This window comes from Macrobrachium rosenbergii, chromosome 8 (assembly GCF_040412425.1).
Source record: "Macrobrachium rosenbergii isolate ZJJX-2024 chromosome 8, ASM4041242v1, whole genome shotgun sequence".
Classification (NCBI taxonomy): Eukaryota; Metazoa; Arthropoda; class Malacostraca; order Decapoda; family Palaemonidae; genus Macrobrachium; species Macrobrachium rosenbergii.
In genome coordinates this window covers 7,650,236-7,670,934 of record NC_089748.1, presented here as the reverse complement: position 1 = coordinate 7,670,934, position 20,699 = coordinate 7,650,236, and the positions used below count along the sequence as shown (strand labels likewise).

General features: G+C 40.1%; 1 protein-coding gene across 1 annotated transcript in view; it reads right to left on the bottom strand.

Moving 5' to 3' along the window:
- The window catches only part of LOC136841045 (molybdenum cofactor sulfurase-like), a 258,205-nt gene that overhangs the window by 15,989 nt on the left and 221,517 nt on the right, over positions 1-20,699 (bottom strand). Inside the window, 1 exon segment of the mRNA XM_067108100.1 lies at positions 13,737-13,841. Coding sequence (XP_066964201.1) covers positions 13,737-13,841 — 105 coding nt within the window.

Genomic DNA, 20,699 nt, shown 5'->3' with positions numbered 1-20,699 from the left:
TGCCGGAACGTGACCGATTAAGTTCCATGTATTTCATTGGGCCAAAAAATATCCAACCCACCTGCCCCGAGAGGTGACGGTGTGGAATACTGAGGCCAGAGGGGAAAGCTGGAGAGGAACTGACTTCGGTAAGCACTTGATAGTTGTGCAAGGCCGGAGGCCACTATTCAAACAGGAGGAATCAGGGAGACACGTACCTGACTCCGCCATACCCTGGTTATAAACTCCAGCTTTGACTTCAGAAGGAGAACCGTCACTGAAGCAAACTGGAGAGAACAAGACCTTTTCTTGGGCACGGCGAGAGGTATGCTTGAGTTGATGAATTGATAGGTCGCCCTTGCTATCTCTTTCCGCTTCCACTGGATTCACAACTACTGAAGGCTATCCTCCGGAATCAGGTGGGATTCCTTCCTGTTTACTTAGAAGCCCAGAGACTCTAGAAAACCGATTATAATGACCGCACCCTCAGGCAATTCCCACGCTGGGTGCCTAAATGAGCCAGGCAACTAGATATGCAGCTAGCATAGCCTTCTAATACCGGAGCTGTTGAACTACGGTATTGTTCAAACTGGCAAAGACTCTGGAGCTGCATTGAGGAGGGCATGAACCTGAAGGGGCACCTGCTCCCAGTCTGAATCCCAAGAAGGGATAGGACCTTTCTGCAACCAAGATGTGAAAGGAAGCGTCCGGAAAGGTCTATAGAGGTGGTTACGGCTCCACGGAGCAGTAGGATCCGAACCCACAAAACTGTAAGCAACCGAGACTTGCCACATTGAATGAGGAAAATAAACGGGACACGCCGGAAAAATTTTCCAGTGGAAGGGAACTTCCTTGGCAGACTGAAAAAGCCTGACAGGCCATTCACAAAGACCCCCAGAACTCTGGCCGGAGGCTGATTGAACCTGATTGGGGGAGGGGGACAACAGTCCAGCTCCACCCAGGGCCTTGATAACTATACTCTGGGCCCAGGGACTGAAGTTCCAGTGGCCCCGAAAATGGTACAGCCTCCCACCCATATGAGAAATACTACAGGGAGGAGGCTTGATTGTCTCCCCTGAAGCGTATGCCTTCCCAATTTCTCGGAGAGGAGTAGGATGCTTCCCTGCTCCTATGATAACTGAGGGTCAGAACCTCTGGCCGAATGTCTAGTGAAAATTCTTTCCTTGGGTTTTCGTATGAAGCAAAGAAAACTCTGGCGGAGGCACATGGGGGAGGCAGAGACACACGGGGGTGTTACAAGGGGCTGATGTGTTGGCTGAACCCGCACACATCGAGGTGGAGGCTGGGAGTGAGAGGCTGACGGCTGTCCAGGGCAGAAACCCGAAGAGCCTGCACCACCGCCTGAGCAGGGGGCTCTTGAACTACATGAACTTCTTGCCGGACTTGGGATAGGGCCCGGCAAGATCAGATAATTTCGCTCGTAAGGTAGACACCCACGAGAACGGAGCCTCTGAGTAACATTAGTAGCCCCAGACGGACCATAACAACGCCCACCTGGGGAAAAGATTAATTCTCCAGGTGAAACTGTTCATAAGATTTTTCGGCTCAAGGCGGAACAGGCAAGCCTAACTTACACCCTGTTTCAGCTTCCGGGAATTGACTCCGGAAGCTTAGGAGCTAATACGCTGAATAAATTAGAAGCGTAGTCCGGGTTAGAAGATCCATTGTGAACGTATCTGTGATATCTGTCTCCCGGAAATGCCTCAGCGGTTTATTTTCGAAACAAGCCTGTTGATAAGAGGGCTACATTCGGAGCACAAGGGGTAGGAAGCAGGGCTCTCAAAGAGAGCACAGTAAGACCCCACAGCTGGCGTGAACTTGAATTTCTCTGCCTGCCACTCCGTTAGAGTTCTCAACGGAGACGATGTGCCCAGCCCCTAGCGAAGATGAGGGCTCACTTAGGGATCCTGCCAGACAGATGCCATGCTCCTTCTGACAGTCTGGCAAAACCCGGATAAGGGGATACCAGGCGGAAGGGAAGAAATGCCCTTCCACCAACCTCCGTGTGCCCCACACCCCGATAGGAGGGTGCCTTCATGCTGGGAAAGCATAAAGGGTTAGCGCCAAGGTTCCCCAGACTGGAGGGGAAAAGAGGTGGAGGTGTCCGGAACGATAGAATTCCGGAACGGAGCAGGATTTAACAGGTGATCCATTGACAATGAGTCTTGAGATTAATCTCTTGGGATTTAAGCTCCTGGGAAAGGGAAGGCACAGACCATGAGGTAGATAGATAGTTTGATAGGTTGACAATGACTCTCAAATCGAGCTCCTTATAAGGAGACCCGTAAAAGAGTCTTCAACAAAGGAAGGAGGGGGTAACCGCCTTGCTTTGCTTTGGCCGTGTCCCTTTCAGAAGATGAGGCCAAACTCAGAGGCGGCACGGATTAGAGATCCGAGACATCCTCGAGGGGCCCCGGAGCGGGTCTTCTTGGTTTAAAAAAGGTTCTTTTTTAACTGATTTCACCTTAGGGACGGTAGACCAGGAACCGTCAAAAAGGGATAGGGACGGTAGACCAGGAACCGTCGAAAAGGGATGAGAAGCTAACGAATCCCCTAGAGGAAAAGTTTGCCTCACCTAATTCCGAGCTAAGCGGAAAAGGTTTGCCTCAATTATTCTCGCACCTACTTATCGCTCCGGGACGATGTTCACAGGTTCGAGAACGAGACAGAAAGGCATAACGTCTTCAGAAAACTCTCCGTAAACAATTAACTTGAAGCGAAGAGTTACGAGACTTGCGGCCGGCCTCCAGGAGGGGAAAATTAGGACCCCAAACACCGGAGGAGCAACTATTAATATGTCATATGAGATGGAGTTTGGCGAAGGAAAAACCGATAGGTGTATATGAAACCTACCGACTTATCGAGAATCTCGCCCGGAGACGGAGTTTGGCGGAGGAAATCGATAGGCGTATATGAAACCTACCGATCCACCGAGAAGAGCCCAAACACCGAAAGAGCGACTATTAATAAGCCACATGAGGCGGAGAACCGATAGGTTTATATGAAACCTACCAATTTATCGAGAATCTCGCCCGGAGACGGAGTTTGGCGGAGGGAAATCGATAGGCGTATATGTGAAACCTACCGATTTATCGCCGAAAGAGCGACTATTAATAAGCCACATCAGGCGGAGCTTGACGGAGGTAAAACCGACAGGTGTATATGAAACCTACGGATTCATCAGGTAGCCTGCTTGGGAGAGCATAGCGTACAACGCAATCTGCCAGGTGCCAAACGACTAATAATAAGCCAAATGAGGCGGCGTTTGGCGGAGATAAAACCGACTGGTGTAAATAAAACCTACGGATTCATCAAGTAGCCTGCTCGGAGAGAGCATAGCGTACTTTACAACCTTCCGAGCCAAGAATAAGTCACATGAGGCGGAGTTTGGCGGAGACGAAAACAACAGGTATATATAAAACCTACGGGTTCATCAAGAAGTCTGCTCGGGGAGAGCATAGCGTACTTCATAACCTTCCGTGCCAAACTATAAATTCTCCAAAACAGACTGCGCACCGGAATGGGAACTATAGACTCCGTGATCTCTGGCTTGTTGCAGGATAGCGGAGCATTCCTGCACTCGACAAAACCAGCTGAAAACGTATGAGAAATGGGCATGCTGGAACGGATGCTGGAGCAGAGTACCGTAGCAGCGACTTAGCCTAGTCAGACCAGGAAAACCCCCGGAGAAAACCGGAGAGAAAACCGGGCTAACAGGACAAAACTCATAGACATAAAAACAGAGTCAACGGAACATTCCGAAGCGATCATGTTTGAACAATATGTGACGGAAACAAAGTGGGAAGGTTATGAACTGTTCGGAAGTGGGCGCACTCAGAGCCAAGAGAGGAAAACCCCCGGAGGAGGATATCCTGAACGAAGTGATAGCGGTGGGGAATAAACGCCGACCGCTAAACACTAAAATCGCCGGAGCAGTAAGCAAGGAGAGCGCCCAACAAGATAACGTAAACACCGAACAGGTAGTAGCAAAATGGAGGGGGAACGCCGAAAGTAAATAAAACAGAAGACAGTTAGGTGGAAACGCTAACTGGCCTCGTATGAGATCCCAACAGTGAGGTGCAAACATGTAGGGAAGCACCACGAAGGGAAACAGTCGACGTAAAGGAAGGGGGAAGGATAGGCCAGGAGGTTGGTAACCCAAAGTAGCGACCAGGGTGGGACAGCACTCCCGGCGCCCAGAGATTCTCATAGATCCCCTCGCTATGTGAGCTGTGTTGCACGACGAGCGAGAGAAAAGGAGAGGAAGGGCAAAAACCTCTACGGCCAGGAGAGCAAAGAAAGGTAAAAGGAATGTGAACAGGAGTGGGGAGAGCACTCCCGGTCACCTCCAGGTCCAGGTGGAGTGCCAACCGATGAGGTCAGACACACCGAGGGACAACCAATCAATGCAGAGGGAGGCGATGTAGGCTACAGCATAAAATAAGGATAAATTGCTCTCAAGCCTTGGAAAGTTAACAAACCTTAAAAAACAAACCAAGGGGGGAGAGAGAGAGCAAAGGATAAAAGGGAGAGAAGGGGATTCTCGATACCACAAAATAATATATATATAGTCGGTAAAAGAAGTGTGAACAGGAGTGGGGAGAGCACTCGGTCACCATTGGTAAGCAACCCAAAGAAGGATTGAACTAGGATAGGCTACGAGGTAAACCCTCGCTATTCCAGCTTAACTTATTAGGAACATTAGCCTAAGTGAAAAGCCGAAACAGGGAGAGGGTGGACGTAGGCAATATATCCAAGCCAAAACCAAACAAAGGGAAGCACCAGACATAAAAACATATGTACAGAACGAGATCACAGACATGAAACTCATACGTACAGATCGAGATCGTCCCTCCTTAACGATTTTTCCCCGAAGGGAAAAAGTGTTATAGCCAACCCCTAGGCTAACCTAACTGAGGCGATGCAAAGGAAGGAAGCCTAGGAGAGGGGTAAAGGCTAACCAATAACTCAAATAATGCATAATAAAACAAAAATTTTCTATAAGGTACATGTAGGAGGATAGGCAGGCCCAACACGACATGAACGTGAAGGAAATGGCCGACCTCCAGTTAAATGAAAGTACCCCAAAATTAACAAAATTCAAAAGCATCCGAGCACAAGGTCAAAACTCAAATGTACCAATGAAAATCATGTTCCCATAAGCTTAGAGAAGTGAGTCTAAAATAAGGCAAAATAAAGCCAAAATAAGAAGCGAATAGGCCCGAGGGGGAACCACGTAGCCTAAACAGCATGACAGCACTTGACCAGGAAGGGAACACAAAATTCACAAAATAAACAAAATTATAAAAACAAAGTAAATACCGTAACAGTACCAATGAAAATAAGATCCCCAAAGGCTAAGAGAAGTGAGGAACAAAATTAAGGCATAATGAGGCCATGATAATAAGCGAATGGGCTCGAGGGGGTAGCTAGTAGCCTAAACGCTCAACAGCACTTCTCGTAATGAAGCCACGATAAAAAGCGAATGGGCCCGAGGGGGTAGCTCGTAGCCTAAACGCTAAACATCACTCGTAATGAAGCCATGATAAAAAAGCGAATGGGCCCGAGGGTAGCTCGTAGCCTAAACGTTAAACATCACTCGTAATGAAGCCATGATAAAAAGCGAATGGGCCGAGGGGTAGCTCGTAGCCTAAACGCTAAATAGCACTTCTCGTAGTAAAGGGGTACAGAACAAACATAAAATTAATCAAACCCACTAAAGTTAGGAATCATTAATTGGTAAAATATCCCAAATAAAAAGGGATACTAATAAATAACACAAAACAAACATGCCGACCCAAGACCAAGAGAGGTCAAGAGACGCCGTGAGAGGAGATCGAGACGGGCGTTATAAATCCCTTTAATTATTAAACTAAAGGAAAATAAGGAGCCTCAATCGCCTAAAAAACAATAAAACACTGGTACTCAACTTGTTGAAGAAGAACCTTGCGAGGATGCCATAAAAATGCCAAAATAGAGCACAAAATAAGGATCACAACGAAATTACGTGTGAACGAAATCGCGTGCTAAAATGGAATGCAGCTAGTGTTGCCTTGTGTACAGTCCGCGAGTAGTGCATGGGGTTGTATCGGCACCTCTCTCGTTGGGACTTTTGACATTGGGAATCTTTATAGGGCAGGGTCCCGTGATTGTGACAATCTCACCCTTTACCATATACGACTCCATTTCTTGGAGCTCGCTCTGGGGTAGTAAACCCAGCTTTACATTTAGCTTTTCTCTGGTATCTAGCAACGGAATTACCTAGAAATAAGTGCTGAATGGATTATTTCACCGGCTGACACGGGACCCCGATCCAGAAATACATTTATTATGGTAAAATATTTACATTTTCAAATCAATCAATCAATCAATCAATCAATCTCTCTCTCTCTCTCTCTCTCTCTCTCTCTCTCTCTCTCTCTCTCTCTCTCTCTCTCTCTCTCTCTCTCTCAGTACTGTATATTCCTTTAATGAAATATGAATCACTGTATTATTAACATAAAAACTCCTGGAAGTTCAAAAAGTCATCAAATGAGCACATGCATACATATGTACGTTACAATTTTTTATTGCTTTGACGTAGGCTCCATGACAAGACGCTGTTGACTGGAGGAGTTGGAAGTAGCCAATCACAGAGCTTATAGCAAATCCCCCCAATGACAACACTCTATTGGCTGGAAGGGTTGGAAACAGCCAACCACAAAGCTTGTAGCTCAGATGCTTTGTGTATACTGCCAGAAGGGTGATATTCTCTCTCTCTCTCTCTCTCTCTCTCTCTCTCTCTCTCTCTCTCTCTCTCTCTCTCACTGAGATAAGAGAGTGGGTGAGAGAGAGAGAGAGAGATTTTTTTATGCATATGTAACATGTATGTTTACTTTTGTAAAGTTTTATAGATAAACATGACATTACTTTGTCATTCATTTTTTCATATTTTCCATGCTATAATTACATTTTTTTGTATTTCAATAACTAGGACAATATAGTAAAGTATAGTTAAGTGAGATTTTAGCATAATTCTGTGGAATTCCCAGTCTTTTTCTGGTAGATGAGCAGGAGAGAGGTGTAGCCTTAACTGTCAATCATTTTGACATATTGATGTGAAGTCTCTCTCTCTCTCTCTCTCTCTCTCTCTCTCTCTCTCTCTCTCTCTCTCTCTCTCTCTCTCTCTCTCCTGAGATAAGAGAGAGAGAGAGAGAGAGAGAGTGATTTTTATGTATATGTAACATGTATGCTTATTTGTTTTGTACTGTATTGTTTTATAGATAAACATGACATTACTTTGTCATTCATTTTTTCATATTTTCCATGCTATAATTACAACTTTTTGCATTTCAGTAACTACGAAAATACAGTAAATTAGGTAAGATTTTAGCATAGTTCTGTGGAATTCCCAGTCTTTTTCTGGTAGATACGCAGGAGAAGGGTGTAGCCTTGACAGCCCATAATTTTGATATATTGACATGAAGGGTGCTGGGCGTACCAAATTAATGAGGATTTTCGTTTATCATGGGTGGCCGTGGTCCCTAACCCCCCCAAATACGGGGGAAATACTACTGACATTCAGTAGCAAAGACATCCTTGATACTGCTCATAACTTCCTTGTGGATATCAGCAAATGGTATTTCCCTACTGGGAAAGCTTGCGCAATCTGATTGTGCCCTGCCAGCCATACTGTGACTGCCTGGCAACCAAAGAACAGAAGTCCTGGATGAATTACTATACCCCTCAGAAGATGGGGTTAGGGGGATCCTATTAGGATCCCCTTCGGTATCTGATAGCTGCATGGGAGATTGATTTCCTTTTGAGGTATCTCTCTCATGTACAGCTGAAGGATGTGTTCCTGGTCCTTCTGGGTTCAGCAGGGCAGTTTCAGAGGCAATATCCACTTCATGTCCGATAAAAGGGACATCTCCCCCAAGTAAAGACTTCTCTCCATTAGAGGGGTTGATCAGGGAGGTACTAGGAACCAATGCTTTTGGGTTTTGGCCCAAACATGGGTTCTGCTCGGAAATGGAGGGAAATATACTCTGCCGGAGTTTTGCCGGAAAGATGTAGTCTCCTCCTTCCATACCCTTACTGAAACCTAAGACCCAACAAGACAGCTTAAAGCACCAATGAAACAGCTGACAGTGAGCTGTTTCATTCTTAAAATTTGTTGCCAAGCGCACAATGCAAATTTCACACATCTGGCGACCAACCATAGTATTCCTCTTTATTCCTGCAAGGGCAGTGTTCATGGTGGTATGGGCCGTACCACTGGCGAAAAGTGAACCAAGCAATTTGCTGCTGCACATGTAATTTGTGGGTCTTGCAAAATAGCAGCCCTGTAGTGATATAAGGAACAAGTTATTATTAGAAACTACTTGATACTAACCATCTATAATCACTGTATAGATAGTAGACTCTGAATACTACGGGGTTAATTTGGTCACAAGTGTGTAGCTGTAGTATAATGTTATGACAATGGTTATCCATAAGGCAGTAGTAAGTACAGTTGATCGCCAGTATTTGTGGGGGATGCATACGACTACCCTGCGCAAGTAGCTAAAATCCGCGAATACTTAAAACCCCCTCTAAAAATGCTTATAACTGCCTATTTTGATAGTTCAAAACACAAAAAACCCTCTAAAAATGCTTATATATACCAGAATATTTTAATAGTTTTACCACATAAAGTGCACTTAGTCATGAAAACAATATGAAAATACAGTAATTTATGAACATTTCTCTATGAAAAATACCGCGAACTGGCGAATTTCCTGCGAATAATGTTTTTATATGTTCCATAGAGAAATTCGCGAATATTCAGGGGTCGACTGTACAGTATTACCATATTCATATTACTACCATAAATTTTGTCTGAAATGTAATCTCACAAAATGTTAGACGTGCTAATTATTTGCACTAACTTAAGAACAACTAACATAAAATAGGTTAACTCTGGCACAAGTATGTAGCCATACTGTTAGCCCTGATACCAGTGGGTTGTTTCTTTTAAGACTGTAGTCATGTATTATATTAAATAATTACTACATAAATTTTGCATTAAAAGTAAATTCTTGAATGTTATGCCACTCAAGTTAACTATATAACTATATAGTACCCTGAATCTAATTTGTTTACCAGTCCTAAGCTACTTGCAAGTCTAAAGCTGTAGGCTACAAAAGAAAAAGTACTTTAATGAAAATATTTTACCAAAGGAAAATTTTTAAAAAGCTACATACATATAAATTAAGTACAATTTCAATGACCATTATATGAAAACGTAAAAGTCTTATAACCACGTAGGCAAACAGACATCACAAATGTTTTCCTAGTGACGCAACTTATAGGCAGAGCAATACATGCGAAAACATTTCTTTCCGGACTTAGGGCACTTGCCTAATGGTGCCCTTAACCCCAATTTTTCAGCGCCATAAGTGGATTTATGGCACCGTTACCTACTTTTCGGCACCATTACCTGGACTTACGGCACTGTAAGTGCTGTTTATTCCCATTACAATTAAGATGCTCCAGGTTACGACAATTTTTGGCTTACAGCGTGCTGCCGAGGACAGAATCCCTACCGTAAACCGAGGACTGCCTGTAATCTGATACAAGTTCCCTAATATTAATGATAATTGGGGAACATTATCACAAAAACTGTTCAGTTCGGTAATTAAGTACTAAAATTAACAAATTGGTTTACTGTACTCAATACCAAGGTTTGAAAGTTGAGCACGGTCAAAAGCCGTTTACAGCTGTATGTAGCGTATATGAACGATTAGGCTACTACTAATCCAAAATTCAAGTAACCTAGCATATCTACTAAGTAACCCCAAGATCATATACCAATGATCTTCAAGAACAACACTGTTTTAAAGTTATTGCTTCAATATAATTAAACCCTGTTTGTCAGCTAACTAAGAATGCTCCATCAACACTAAAACCAAACCTAATTCTTGCCTTGTGAAAGACATGATGCGCTATTGGCGCCGGCTTCTGACTTTCATGAAATAAGCTACCAGCTACAAAAATTTTTTAAAAACAAAACTTTTCACTGAGACTTAAAATTGTGCAGTTAACTTTCTTCTAAGTTTGGTACTTCCATGAGGACCAAATTATGATCTAGGAGCTTGTAGTCTGATGAAAGGAATGTCATGTCTTACAGTCACACAGACCAAGAGAGTACTGTAATGAGTAAATAGTCTCACACAGAGTGCATTGTTGACACGATAATAGCTGACATGCGATGCACTGTTGCCACATCTGCAGGTTAAGAATAGGAACTGAACCTAGGCAGTCGCTGTAGACAAGAGAAAGAGCCATCTTGTCTTGAGTCCCACACTCAATCAGTGTCAACATGCACTCTACTGGCCGAGACCAACTAGAAGAGAGTTCTTTGAAATTGGTTGGTCTATCTTATGGAGCCCTCTAAGGACCATGAGAGTAACTCCTTTGAGGACAAACAGTGGCTACACTATAAAAAGTATTAGTAAAATACAAGAATTGGTTTTGGGTAGTAATGCAATGCATCTTTGCTTGAACCTTTCAAGTTCTAATTGCACGACATCCTCAGGGAGACCGTTCCATGGTCCAACAGTGTGAGGAATAAAGGACTTCTGCAACTAAGAAGTTCAACTGTGAGGCACATTTACTGCATATTGGTGCTGCTGTTCTGCTAATCTGGTTGCTCTCAGCAGGAAAAGAGGATTAGGGACTAATTGTGAATGGGAAAGATCTGTTAAAACACAACTTATGAAAAACTGACAAACAAGAGACCATCTGTTGATGGTCCAAGTCATGACTGCTAATTTTTGAAAACAAATTTCTACCTCCATGAACCACTCTGTCTAAAAGAGGTAAATCTTTGGCAGAGGCAGACATCCACACCAGAGAACAATATTCTGGTAAAGGAAGGAAAAAGACTTAAAACAGGTTGAGCTGATTTTATCACTGTTATAAATGCATACTGAGGCCTTACGGACAATACCTAATTTCTGTGCAGTATTTGCTAACACTTTTGCCCTCAACTGCACTTATGCTTTCTGTTTATTTCTTTTGCTCTCTGCCAATCTAGTTATTGAACTCAAGTACCTGTTTTGTCTATGCAAATGAAAAATTTTACAGCTAAGCCTGTCTGTTTCTGTGTACAATCTAAAAACTGTCCATAAGGGAGCCCAACATAGATTATCTAGTGGTATTTTACAATCTTATTTTGAAGGAAGCCTGCTTCATCAAATCCATCAACTGAAAACTCCACAGGATATGGTGCTATTGGCCAATAATATGACTAATTTTCAAGTGAGAACACATTAAGCTATAAAAATAAAAATAAAAAATCAACATCAGATTACTTTTGTTGATTTAGAACCTATATTATTTATTTTAACCATCAGAATGGAATGAAGAAAAGCAGTAACACCCTAGAGAAATGTCCGAACAGAAACAGCCAATCATATACTGTACTCAAAAAGAGGCAAAACCATGATTCATAAAAATACATCTGAGAATGCTCAAATAAGACCTGAATAAAACAAAAGTTATGACCAAGGGGTCATAGCAATAGGCAATACATGCCATCAGTAACCAGAGTTAGTTCTTTACTGTATTTCATGTTACCCTGAAATGGTTAGTTTGGCTTAAGCTAGATGTGATACAAGTTTCAGGTAGTGTACGGCATGGCAAAGATGTCCATATATACTGTATATGCTATGATTAAAATCAGATTATACAGTCAGGCCCAGTACTGACTAAGTTTAACGCTGGTCTTTTGCTCTGCTTGACCAAGTCTGCTATTTGAATTCTAGAGAAGAGGAGCCACAACCAAAACCACTCTAATGACTGAAACAGCAGCCAGAGGTGCTCAAGCTTTCAAGTCCACGACTGTTCCCTTGTCATGACCAATAATGCTCCTATGACTGGAGCTTCTCCAATTTTCATGACCAGAGTGCCACTCCAATGACCAGATCCACAATTAGAGACATTCAAACAACCAAAACTACTCTAGCAATGAAAGCTGCTCCACCTTTCATAACCAGTGCCACTTTGATGACTAGAGCCATCACCAATGCTGCCTTACCGACTAGAACCTCCTCAGCTTTCATAGCCAGTTCTGCTCTGATGACCAAAGGAGCCTCAACCAGAGCTGTTCTATTCATCATGATGCTAAAAAGATACTTTGGAAAGAGCCACAGGAAAGAAACTTAAAGCACAAGGTGCTTCTTTCAGTTAGTGAGAGTACAGATTCTGCCTATAGTAGCAGATATTAAAGTTTGAATTAAAGAAAGGTAATGAACTAAATCTGTTTGTCCTTCTCACTCCCATTCCTGTTGAAAGTTTATGATGTCTAGAAGAATCTTAGGACTCTTGATTGGAGTGACGAGCCAATTACTTGTGGATAAAGTGTAGGCCTTGAATCACAAATGCTTTTCCCTTTGCTCATCCTCTTCTTTTCCTTTGTCTTGGGAAGCTTCCTCTTTGGAGGAGTACCACAGACATAAAACGTCTAATACAGGAAACATAGAGTTCTCTCCTTTCTCCCAAGTTTTCATAGGTGCCTGTAATCAAGGAAAGGAAGTTCTCTGCAGTTCCTGAATAAAGGACAATGAAGCTCAATACAAATAAAAAAAGAACAGATTTGATAAAGACTTAAGAATCTCAGAATTTTGTTATCACAACTCTTAAAATCATCTTTCATCTTCTTTGTGTGTTCAAGTCTTTGATGCACAGTCAAGTATGGGCTTTATGCATTAGTCAAGCTTTAGCTCGGTTGAAAACTGAGAAACAGTACCCCTATTTTCCAGTAGTCTAGTTATTGCTTTCCAATTCATCTGGATATTGCTACATTTTTTCTCTCATAATAACAGTATCTCAATATAAAATGTTGACAAGGAAACCAAATTGTTCTGTCCCCTTCGAAGCTGGTCCCTCCATCATAACATGGCATTCTTCTTCATCTCTTCATTTTCCCTTACATATTTTGGTACCATATTCTTCAAAACGATCATCTATGGTGCAATTCACCAACATCCAGTGTACAGTGTTGCATTTGCCCTACACTTCCTCCATAGTATCAGTTTATTTCCTTTCTTGGTCATAATATGCTTCGTTTTGCTTCCACTAATTTCCAATTCTCTCTTAACTCCACTCTAACATCCCTTAAATCTAAGACACGATTCTTCCATTAAAACAATTTCATTTGCACAACGCAGCTCCCAGAGGTCTTCCATTTCTGCATCCCTCTGTTGCTTCCTTTGTTACTAGGGTGAATAAGACAGGGCTTTTAGCTGATCTTTGATGGACACCAATGATCTAACATTCCTTTAGTATAACTGGCACTGGCCAAACTCTAAATCTTATGTTATGTATAGTGATATCCCCAATGCAGTGAGTCAGTTTGGTAACCAGCCTCTATTTTGTCATGCCCATTTAATGTCTTTGTCTTGGTAATTTAACATATGCTTTATAAGGATCCAATATACCTGATATACCTGTCCCTTTTGCATGACACTTCCTGTAAGCTGCTGTAAGATATAATCAGGGAAACTGATAGTATATAAAGTCTAAAACAAAGAAAACCAAATTATGGAAAAGGAAGAAACTAAAAACAAGAGTAATAGCTAAAAATGCAGGCAGATTTAGGATTACAGGCTAACAAATCATATAGCATGATAAATAATGCTTTGATGCACTAAAGTATAAAATTTCTTAAACTTCTACAAAAATTTCTACAAAAACAGATAAAAACAACAAACCTGCAATTTCACACCATCAATTGTTACAGACTTCCACGTATCTTCTTCGTAAGGGTCTCCTCCATCTATAATGAAGTTACCTCGGAATCGTTTTACCAAGTCAACCTAGAAGCAATTAAAACAAATATGATAAAATTTATAGCAAAGTTTCCTTTTTTGTTTAATTCTGAAAACAAGTTTAAAGTGAAGTTACATTGCAAGTCCAGAGCATGTACAGCACTGTATTGTGTATGGTCTGTAGTTTGGGGATGGTGATTCAGTTGTTTAATGACTTAATGAACAAGTAATTTAGTTGCTTGATGATTCAAATGCTGGGGAGTACATCATATATCTGACAACATATCTGAGTCAGAGGGATTTTAAGAATGCTACGTACCATTCTTCACTTTCAAAATAACATAAAAGTTTTCAAGGTCCTATTGTTCAGCTTCAAGCAATGCATACTTGAAAGTATGTTTACCCATCTGTAAGAAAAATATTCATTACAAGTTACAAATGAAACTGAATACCAAAAACAGTAAGCATTATATCATATCAGCAACTGGACTGACAGCCACTATCTGAGGATAACAGTCAGTAAAAATCTACTTACAAAAACATCAGCTCATTTAAAACTCTGCTGAAAACTGTTAGGGTTGTCTTAAGGCATCGTGAAACCTCAAACAAAATACAGTAATACCTACAGTTAAACTGTTTTGAGTTACGACATTTTTCATGTTAGTGCATTTTTTACTAAAAAGTATAGAAATAAAAAAAATCAACTTACACTGGTCTATGCATCTTTATGTCTGTCAGCAACAAATGTTAAAATGGATAAAAATAAAAAAATTAATAAAGGAAAAGATGTTAAATTATAATCAAACAAATTGAAAGTATATAACAAATATCCTGTAAAAAAATTAAAAGACTGAAAATTATAAAAATACTTTGTATTGCCTTATTTACGTGATATTCCATTATAATGTGTGTACTGCACACTTCTATGTTTGTAGTGCCAGCATTCAGTAAACAGAAAAGTGCCAGATCACATACAAACATACATTAAAATACTGTATACCAAACAATGTGTTAATTTCTGGTTTATATGTACTTGCACTATCCAGACACCAACGTTGTCCAGAAGGTCCACAGCACTGCTATATACATGTGTGTGTATGTATGTATGTATGTATGTAATATATATATATATATATACACACACATACATACTAGCTGACCAACCCAGCGCTGCCTGGGAAAACTCTCTCTCTCTCTCTCTCTCTCTCTCTCTCTCTCTCTCTCTCTCTCTCTCTCTCTCTCTCTCTCTCTCCTTTGTTACAATGCCCAGCATTTTTGACATTTTATTCATCTCAGCGACCACTAAAACTTTGAATTAGACATAAATATGTCACTTTTGGTTATTTTTACATGTCACCCTTCTCTCCCCACTTCCTATCAGGGCTGAAATTGACTTAATGGGCATCGGGAGTGTCACTATTCAACCCAGTGACCTCAAAAACTATGGATTAGACACTAATATCTGTCTTTTTGGTTATTTTTATATGTCACCCCTTTCTATTGGGGTTGAACTTGCACTTAATGGGCATTGGGAGTGTCACTATTCATCTCAGCCACCTCGAAAACCATGGATTGGACACTATCATCTGTCATTTTCGGTTACTTTTACATGTCATCCCCTTCCCACCCTCTTCCTATCAGGGCTGAACTTGGACTTAAAGGGTGTTGGGAGTGTCACTATTCATCTCAGCAATCTCAAAAACTAAGGATGCTAGCATCTGCCATTTTCGGTTATTTTTACGTCACCCCCTTCCCACTCCTTTCACCAACCCCCTCTTCCCTTCAGGGTTTAACTTGGACTTAAAGGGCACCAGGAGTGTCACTATTCATCTCAGCAAACTCAAAAATTATGGATTACACACTTATATCCATCTTTTTTGGTTATTTTTATATGTCACCCCCTTCCCAACCCCCCCTTCCTATTGGGGCTGAGCTTGGACTTAAAGGGCATCAGGAGTGTCACTATTCATCTCAGCAACCTCAAAAACTATGGATAAGACACTAATATCTGTTGTTTTCAGTTATTTTACATGTCACCTCCTTTCCACCCCCTTCCTATTGGAGCTGAACTTGGACTGAAGGGCATTGGGAGTGTCACTACTCATCTCAGTGACCTAGAAAACTATGGATTAGACACTAATATCTGTCATTTTCAGTTATTTTTACATGTTGCCCGTCCCTTAGTAAGATAGTATACAAGTTTGGTTAAAATTGCTCAATGCATTTCAGAGTGTATGTGGTACATACACACATACGGCATACATCCATTTATATATATACTGTGTATATATATATATATATATATATATATATATATATATATATATATATATATATATATATATATATATATATATATATATTATATATAATTGTAACAAATTACATCGCCATCATCTATGTGCTTACTTAAGAGCCAAATTCACATACACTGAGGAAGGGGTGACCAGACCCAATAGGGATCAGAACAAGAGCGAATTTTTAAGGTGTGGGAGCTAGCAAAGGTCACTCAGGTAAAAAGATTAAAGATCCATAGGGAATTTGCAGGTTTGGTAATAGCTACGTCTCCTTTCCATGGAGACTACTTTTAATAAACCTCCTGCTGTGCACACTTTCTGCTGGTTCTCAATGTTTTCAGATGTCCGTTGGTGTCCTTGTTTTGAACACGGTGGCATTAGCCCTGAGGCTTTTGAACAAGGTGGCATTAGCCCTGGGGCTATGTCTACAGGAGAAGGCGGACTCCTCCGGGCCAGTCATCAAGTCATTCTAGCCCAGTTCTTACTTGAGACAGACACTGCTGCACTACGCCCAACTGGGCCCTTCTTTGTTGTGACACATATGCCCAGGAACTGGAACTGAGGCCGCAGAGGCCTGGTGACAAGCATTCCTCGATTGCTGACCGAAGACAAGGCCACTCATCCGCCCACTGTTGCAAAGTGCACTTGCAAGGGATCCACGGTATGTCAGAAATTAACATTTGAGTTACCAATTCTCTTTTCCTCTTACTGAAGTGTCTCACTTTATTTCACAAATTTCTCTCCCCAGTAAATGCTTTTCAAAATCCATTACCAGTGTTTTGTGTATTCTCTGTATGATATAATTTTAGTGACTTAATTGTTCCTTGTTCATAGTGAATTAATTTATTCATTCATTCCCATGTGCCATTAATGCTAGGGAAAGAACCCATTATCCACAAAGCTTTACCTGAATTGTTCTATTTTCAGATAGGTGTCATCTCAATAACCTAGCCTCCTACACCCACCATCTTGTCTAGTGAAATCACCCCAAGGAAAGCAACAGATTCAACACTGAACATTTGCGAGCTATAATTTCTTGTAGCTGATTCCCAATTGAATCTCACTGAGTAATTCCCAAGCCAGTGGCTCTCCAATTGTGCTTTAACTGTATATAATTCATTCTTTATTCTGGAAACCCACTAGAGTTATATTTGCTGTTAAATCCTATCACAGTTTTACTATTAAGAATTGTATGAATGCTTTATCCTCATTTGTCATGCTACATCTCTGTGCAATAAAGTATAACTTTGTAATTAATCAGAATTTCCAGTAACGACCTTTTTCCCCAGTAATTCATGTGTAAATTATCTCAATCATGTGTTCTACTGATTTACGATTAGTCATAGTCAGCGGTTATGCAAGGTCTTAGGTAAAATCCCAATTACATCTATCCCTTCCCATTCTAATCCCACGCGAAAATGACAGGCAGAAGTTCAGTACCAAGCACTTTCACATTTATTAGTGCATCGTCTAGGCACAAATGAAGGTACTGAACTTCTGCCTCTCATTTTCCTTCGGGATTCATTTACACTGAAGTCACGTGCATCTACTTTGGTTTTTTATGCATAATTTTGGCACGGTCTCTAAAAATGCTAATAAATGCTCCCAAATTATTAAGTTAACTTTTAATGAAATTAAAGTTACTGTAATTTCACTTAAAAGTTAGCTCAATACATTACCCTTAAAAAAGAAATAAATGGTTGACATAAAATTAGAGAGTTGGAAGAGAATTTCTGTCTCTCTCCCCTTCTGACCAATTTATTTTTAGAAGTCTTCTCAACCTCTTTTTAATAACTTATTTATTCTACGTCTCTTTCTCTTTGTTCTGAAATGCTTTTTCATTAACAGGCAGTGTTTTTTATTTTGACTAATACAACTATTAGTTATTATGTCTATGTTTTAGAACGTATTTTCCACACTAGCACATTTACACTTTGTAGACAGTACAGGTAAAATTTGATCAATTTAAAATATCTACTGTGCAGGTAAAGACGTACAGAGAAATAATAAGTTGTAAAAATGTGTGAGCGTGTGAGCGCTAACGGGGAGAGAGAGAGAGAGAGAGAGAGAGAGAGAGAGAGAGAGAGAGAGAGAGAGAGAGAGAGAGAGAGAGAGAGAGAGAGAACACTAGCGCATTTACACTTCGTAGACGGTACAGGTAAAATTTGATCAATTTAAAATATCTACTGTACAGGTAAAGACATACAGAGAAATAATTTGTAAAAATGTGTGAGCGCTAACTATGAATGAGAGAGAGAGAGAGAGAGAGATATTGTCCTTACTTGAAATATCAAGTTGAATTACTTATGAATTATTACGGAGACAGAGAGAGAGAGAAAAAGTTATTCTTACGTTAGATATCAAAAGATGGAAATTCAGTATTAAACTAACTTTTAAGTGAAATTAAAGTTACTGTAATTTCATTTAAAAGTTCACTTAATACATTGCCCTTAAAAAAGAAATAAATGGTTAACATAAGAATATAGGAGAGTGTGAAGATTAATATACTATTTCTCTCTCCCCCATTCCACCGATCTATTTTTAGAAGTCTTATCAACCTCGTTTTTAAAAACTTCTTTATTCTGTCTCTTTCTCTTTGTTCTGAAATGCTCTTGTCTCTATGTTTTAGAATGGCACATTTACAGTTTGTAAATGGTACAGGTAAAATTAGATCAATTTAAAATTATCTGCTGTACAGTTAAAGACATACAGAGAAACAGTAATATGTAGGTTGCTCTGGCTACAAATGAGAGAGAGAGTTGTCCTTACTTAAAAGAGTGAAATTTTTTATGAATTATTACGGACACACACAGAGAGAGAGAGAGAGAATTACAAGAAACCTTTGACCACTAATCAGCAACACTACCCCTTCTTGTCATGTTAAAGTGACATGTCTGACAGCTTTTGCCTTCGAGCTTCTTACAGAAGATGAGGGAAAAATATCTGTTTGTTTAAAATATGTGACACATACAAATTTTGTAGTTACAGTTATATTATTATTATTATTATTATTATTATTATTATTTGAAAATTAGTACTTATTATTAGATGAAAAGATATTTATCATAAAAATTCTCTCATCTCAGTAAAAAAGAGAGAGAAATTATTACTTTTATTATTTAACGTTATTTAATTTACACATTAAAGCTTGAAAACTTATAATTACATAAAAAATGAAACAAACACTTTTGCAGGGTTTCTCAGTATTCACAAATCTTTGCATGTCTGTGAAAAACATGTGTATGATAATTACTTAGGTTCCAATGAAGAGTTCACGTGTCTGTGAATTCGCGCAACTCAAATTGCACAGGTTCGGGGTATTACTGTATATGTATATATGTGTATATATACATATATACACATATACATATATATACATACATGTACATACATACATATATACATACCTACATATACAGTATATATATATATATTATACATATACACACACACACACATACACACACACACACACACATATATATATATATATATATATATATATATATATATATATATATATATATATATATATATATATATATATATATAAGGGATTTTGACAAAGGAAAAATCTATTTCTGAGGGAGGCCCCGTGTCACCTGGTGAAATTCCATTCTTACTAATTATATGCCTCTGAGATGGATGGAAATGACTCACTAAATTTCTTCCAGTCTGCTTCATCTACCTTCCATTTGGGAGGTGACTCTGAGGGCTGATTCTAACTGCTTTATATGAATTGGGAAGGGTCACCCCATTTGATATTCATTTACTGACCATTCATAATCAATGTGAACACCAGATGAGCAAAAACTCAGATCGATAGCTGAATAAGTATTGGAGTAGATGTTATGGTGAGTCATGGCTCCATTATTGAGTATAGTGATATTATGATCATCCATAATACCCTCCAACATCCCACCCTTGGCATCTGTCGTGTTCCCACCCCATATGGGGTTGTGAGCATTAAAATCACCAAGGAGGAGGAAAGGAGTAGGAAATTGATTGATCAGTAAATGAACATCATTAGAGGTGAAATCCAAATCAGGAGGAAGACAGATGGAGCAAACTGTAATTTGCTTGTCTAAAATGAAAGCTACTGCTACAGCTTGGAGATGAGCATTAATTGATAGCACAGAGTGTTGCAACGATCATATGCACACTGCTGCACCTCCCTTGGCTCTATATCTCCGGGATTGGTGGTAGACAATTACACATGCTGTACAGTGAACCCCCCGTATTCGCGGGGGATGGGTACCACACCCCCCCGTGAATAGCTAAAATCCGCGAATACATAAAACCCCTCTAAAAACACTTAGAACTGCCCATTTGGATATTTCCTTAAACACAAGAAAGTTCCTGTAAAAATGCTTATACCTGAGTATTTTAATAGTTTTATCACAAAAAGTGCATTTATTCATGAAAAATTATCTGAAAATACAGTAATAGTGACTATTTCTCAGTGAAAAATCCTCAAATTAGTGAATTTTCCACAATAATTATGGAGATATGTTCCATAGAAAAACCTTGTAATGTGCGTAGTCCGCGACTGTGAGAACACGAATACAGGGGTTTACTGTAATTCTAACTTCCAGGATTAAATTGTGCT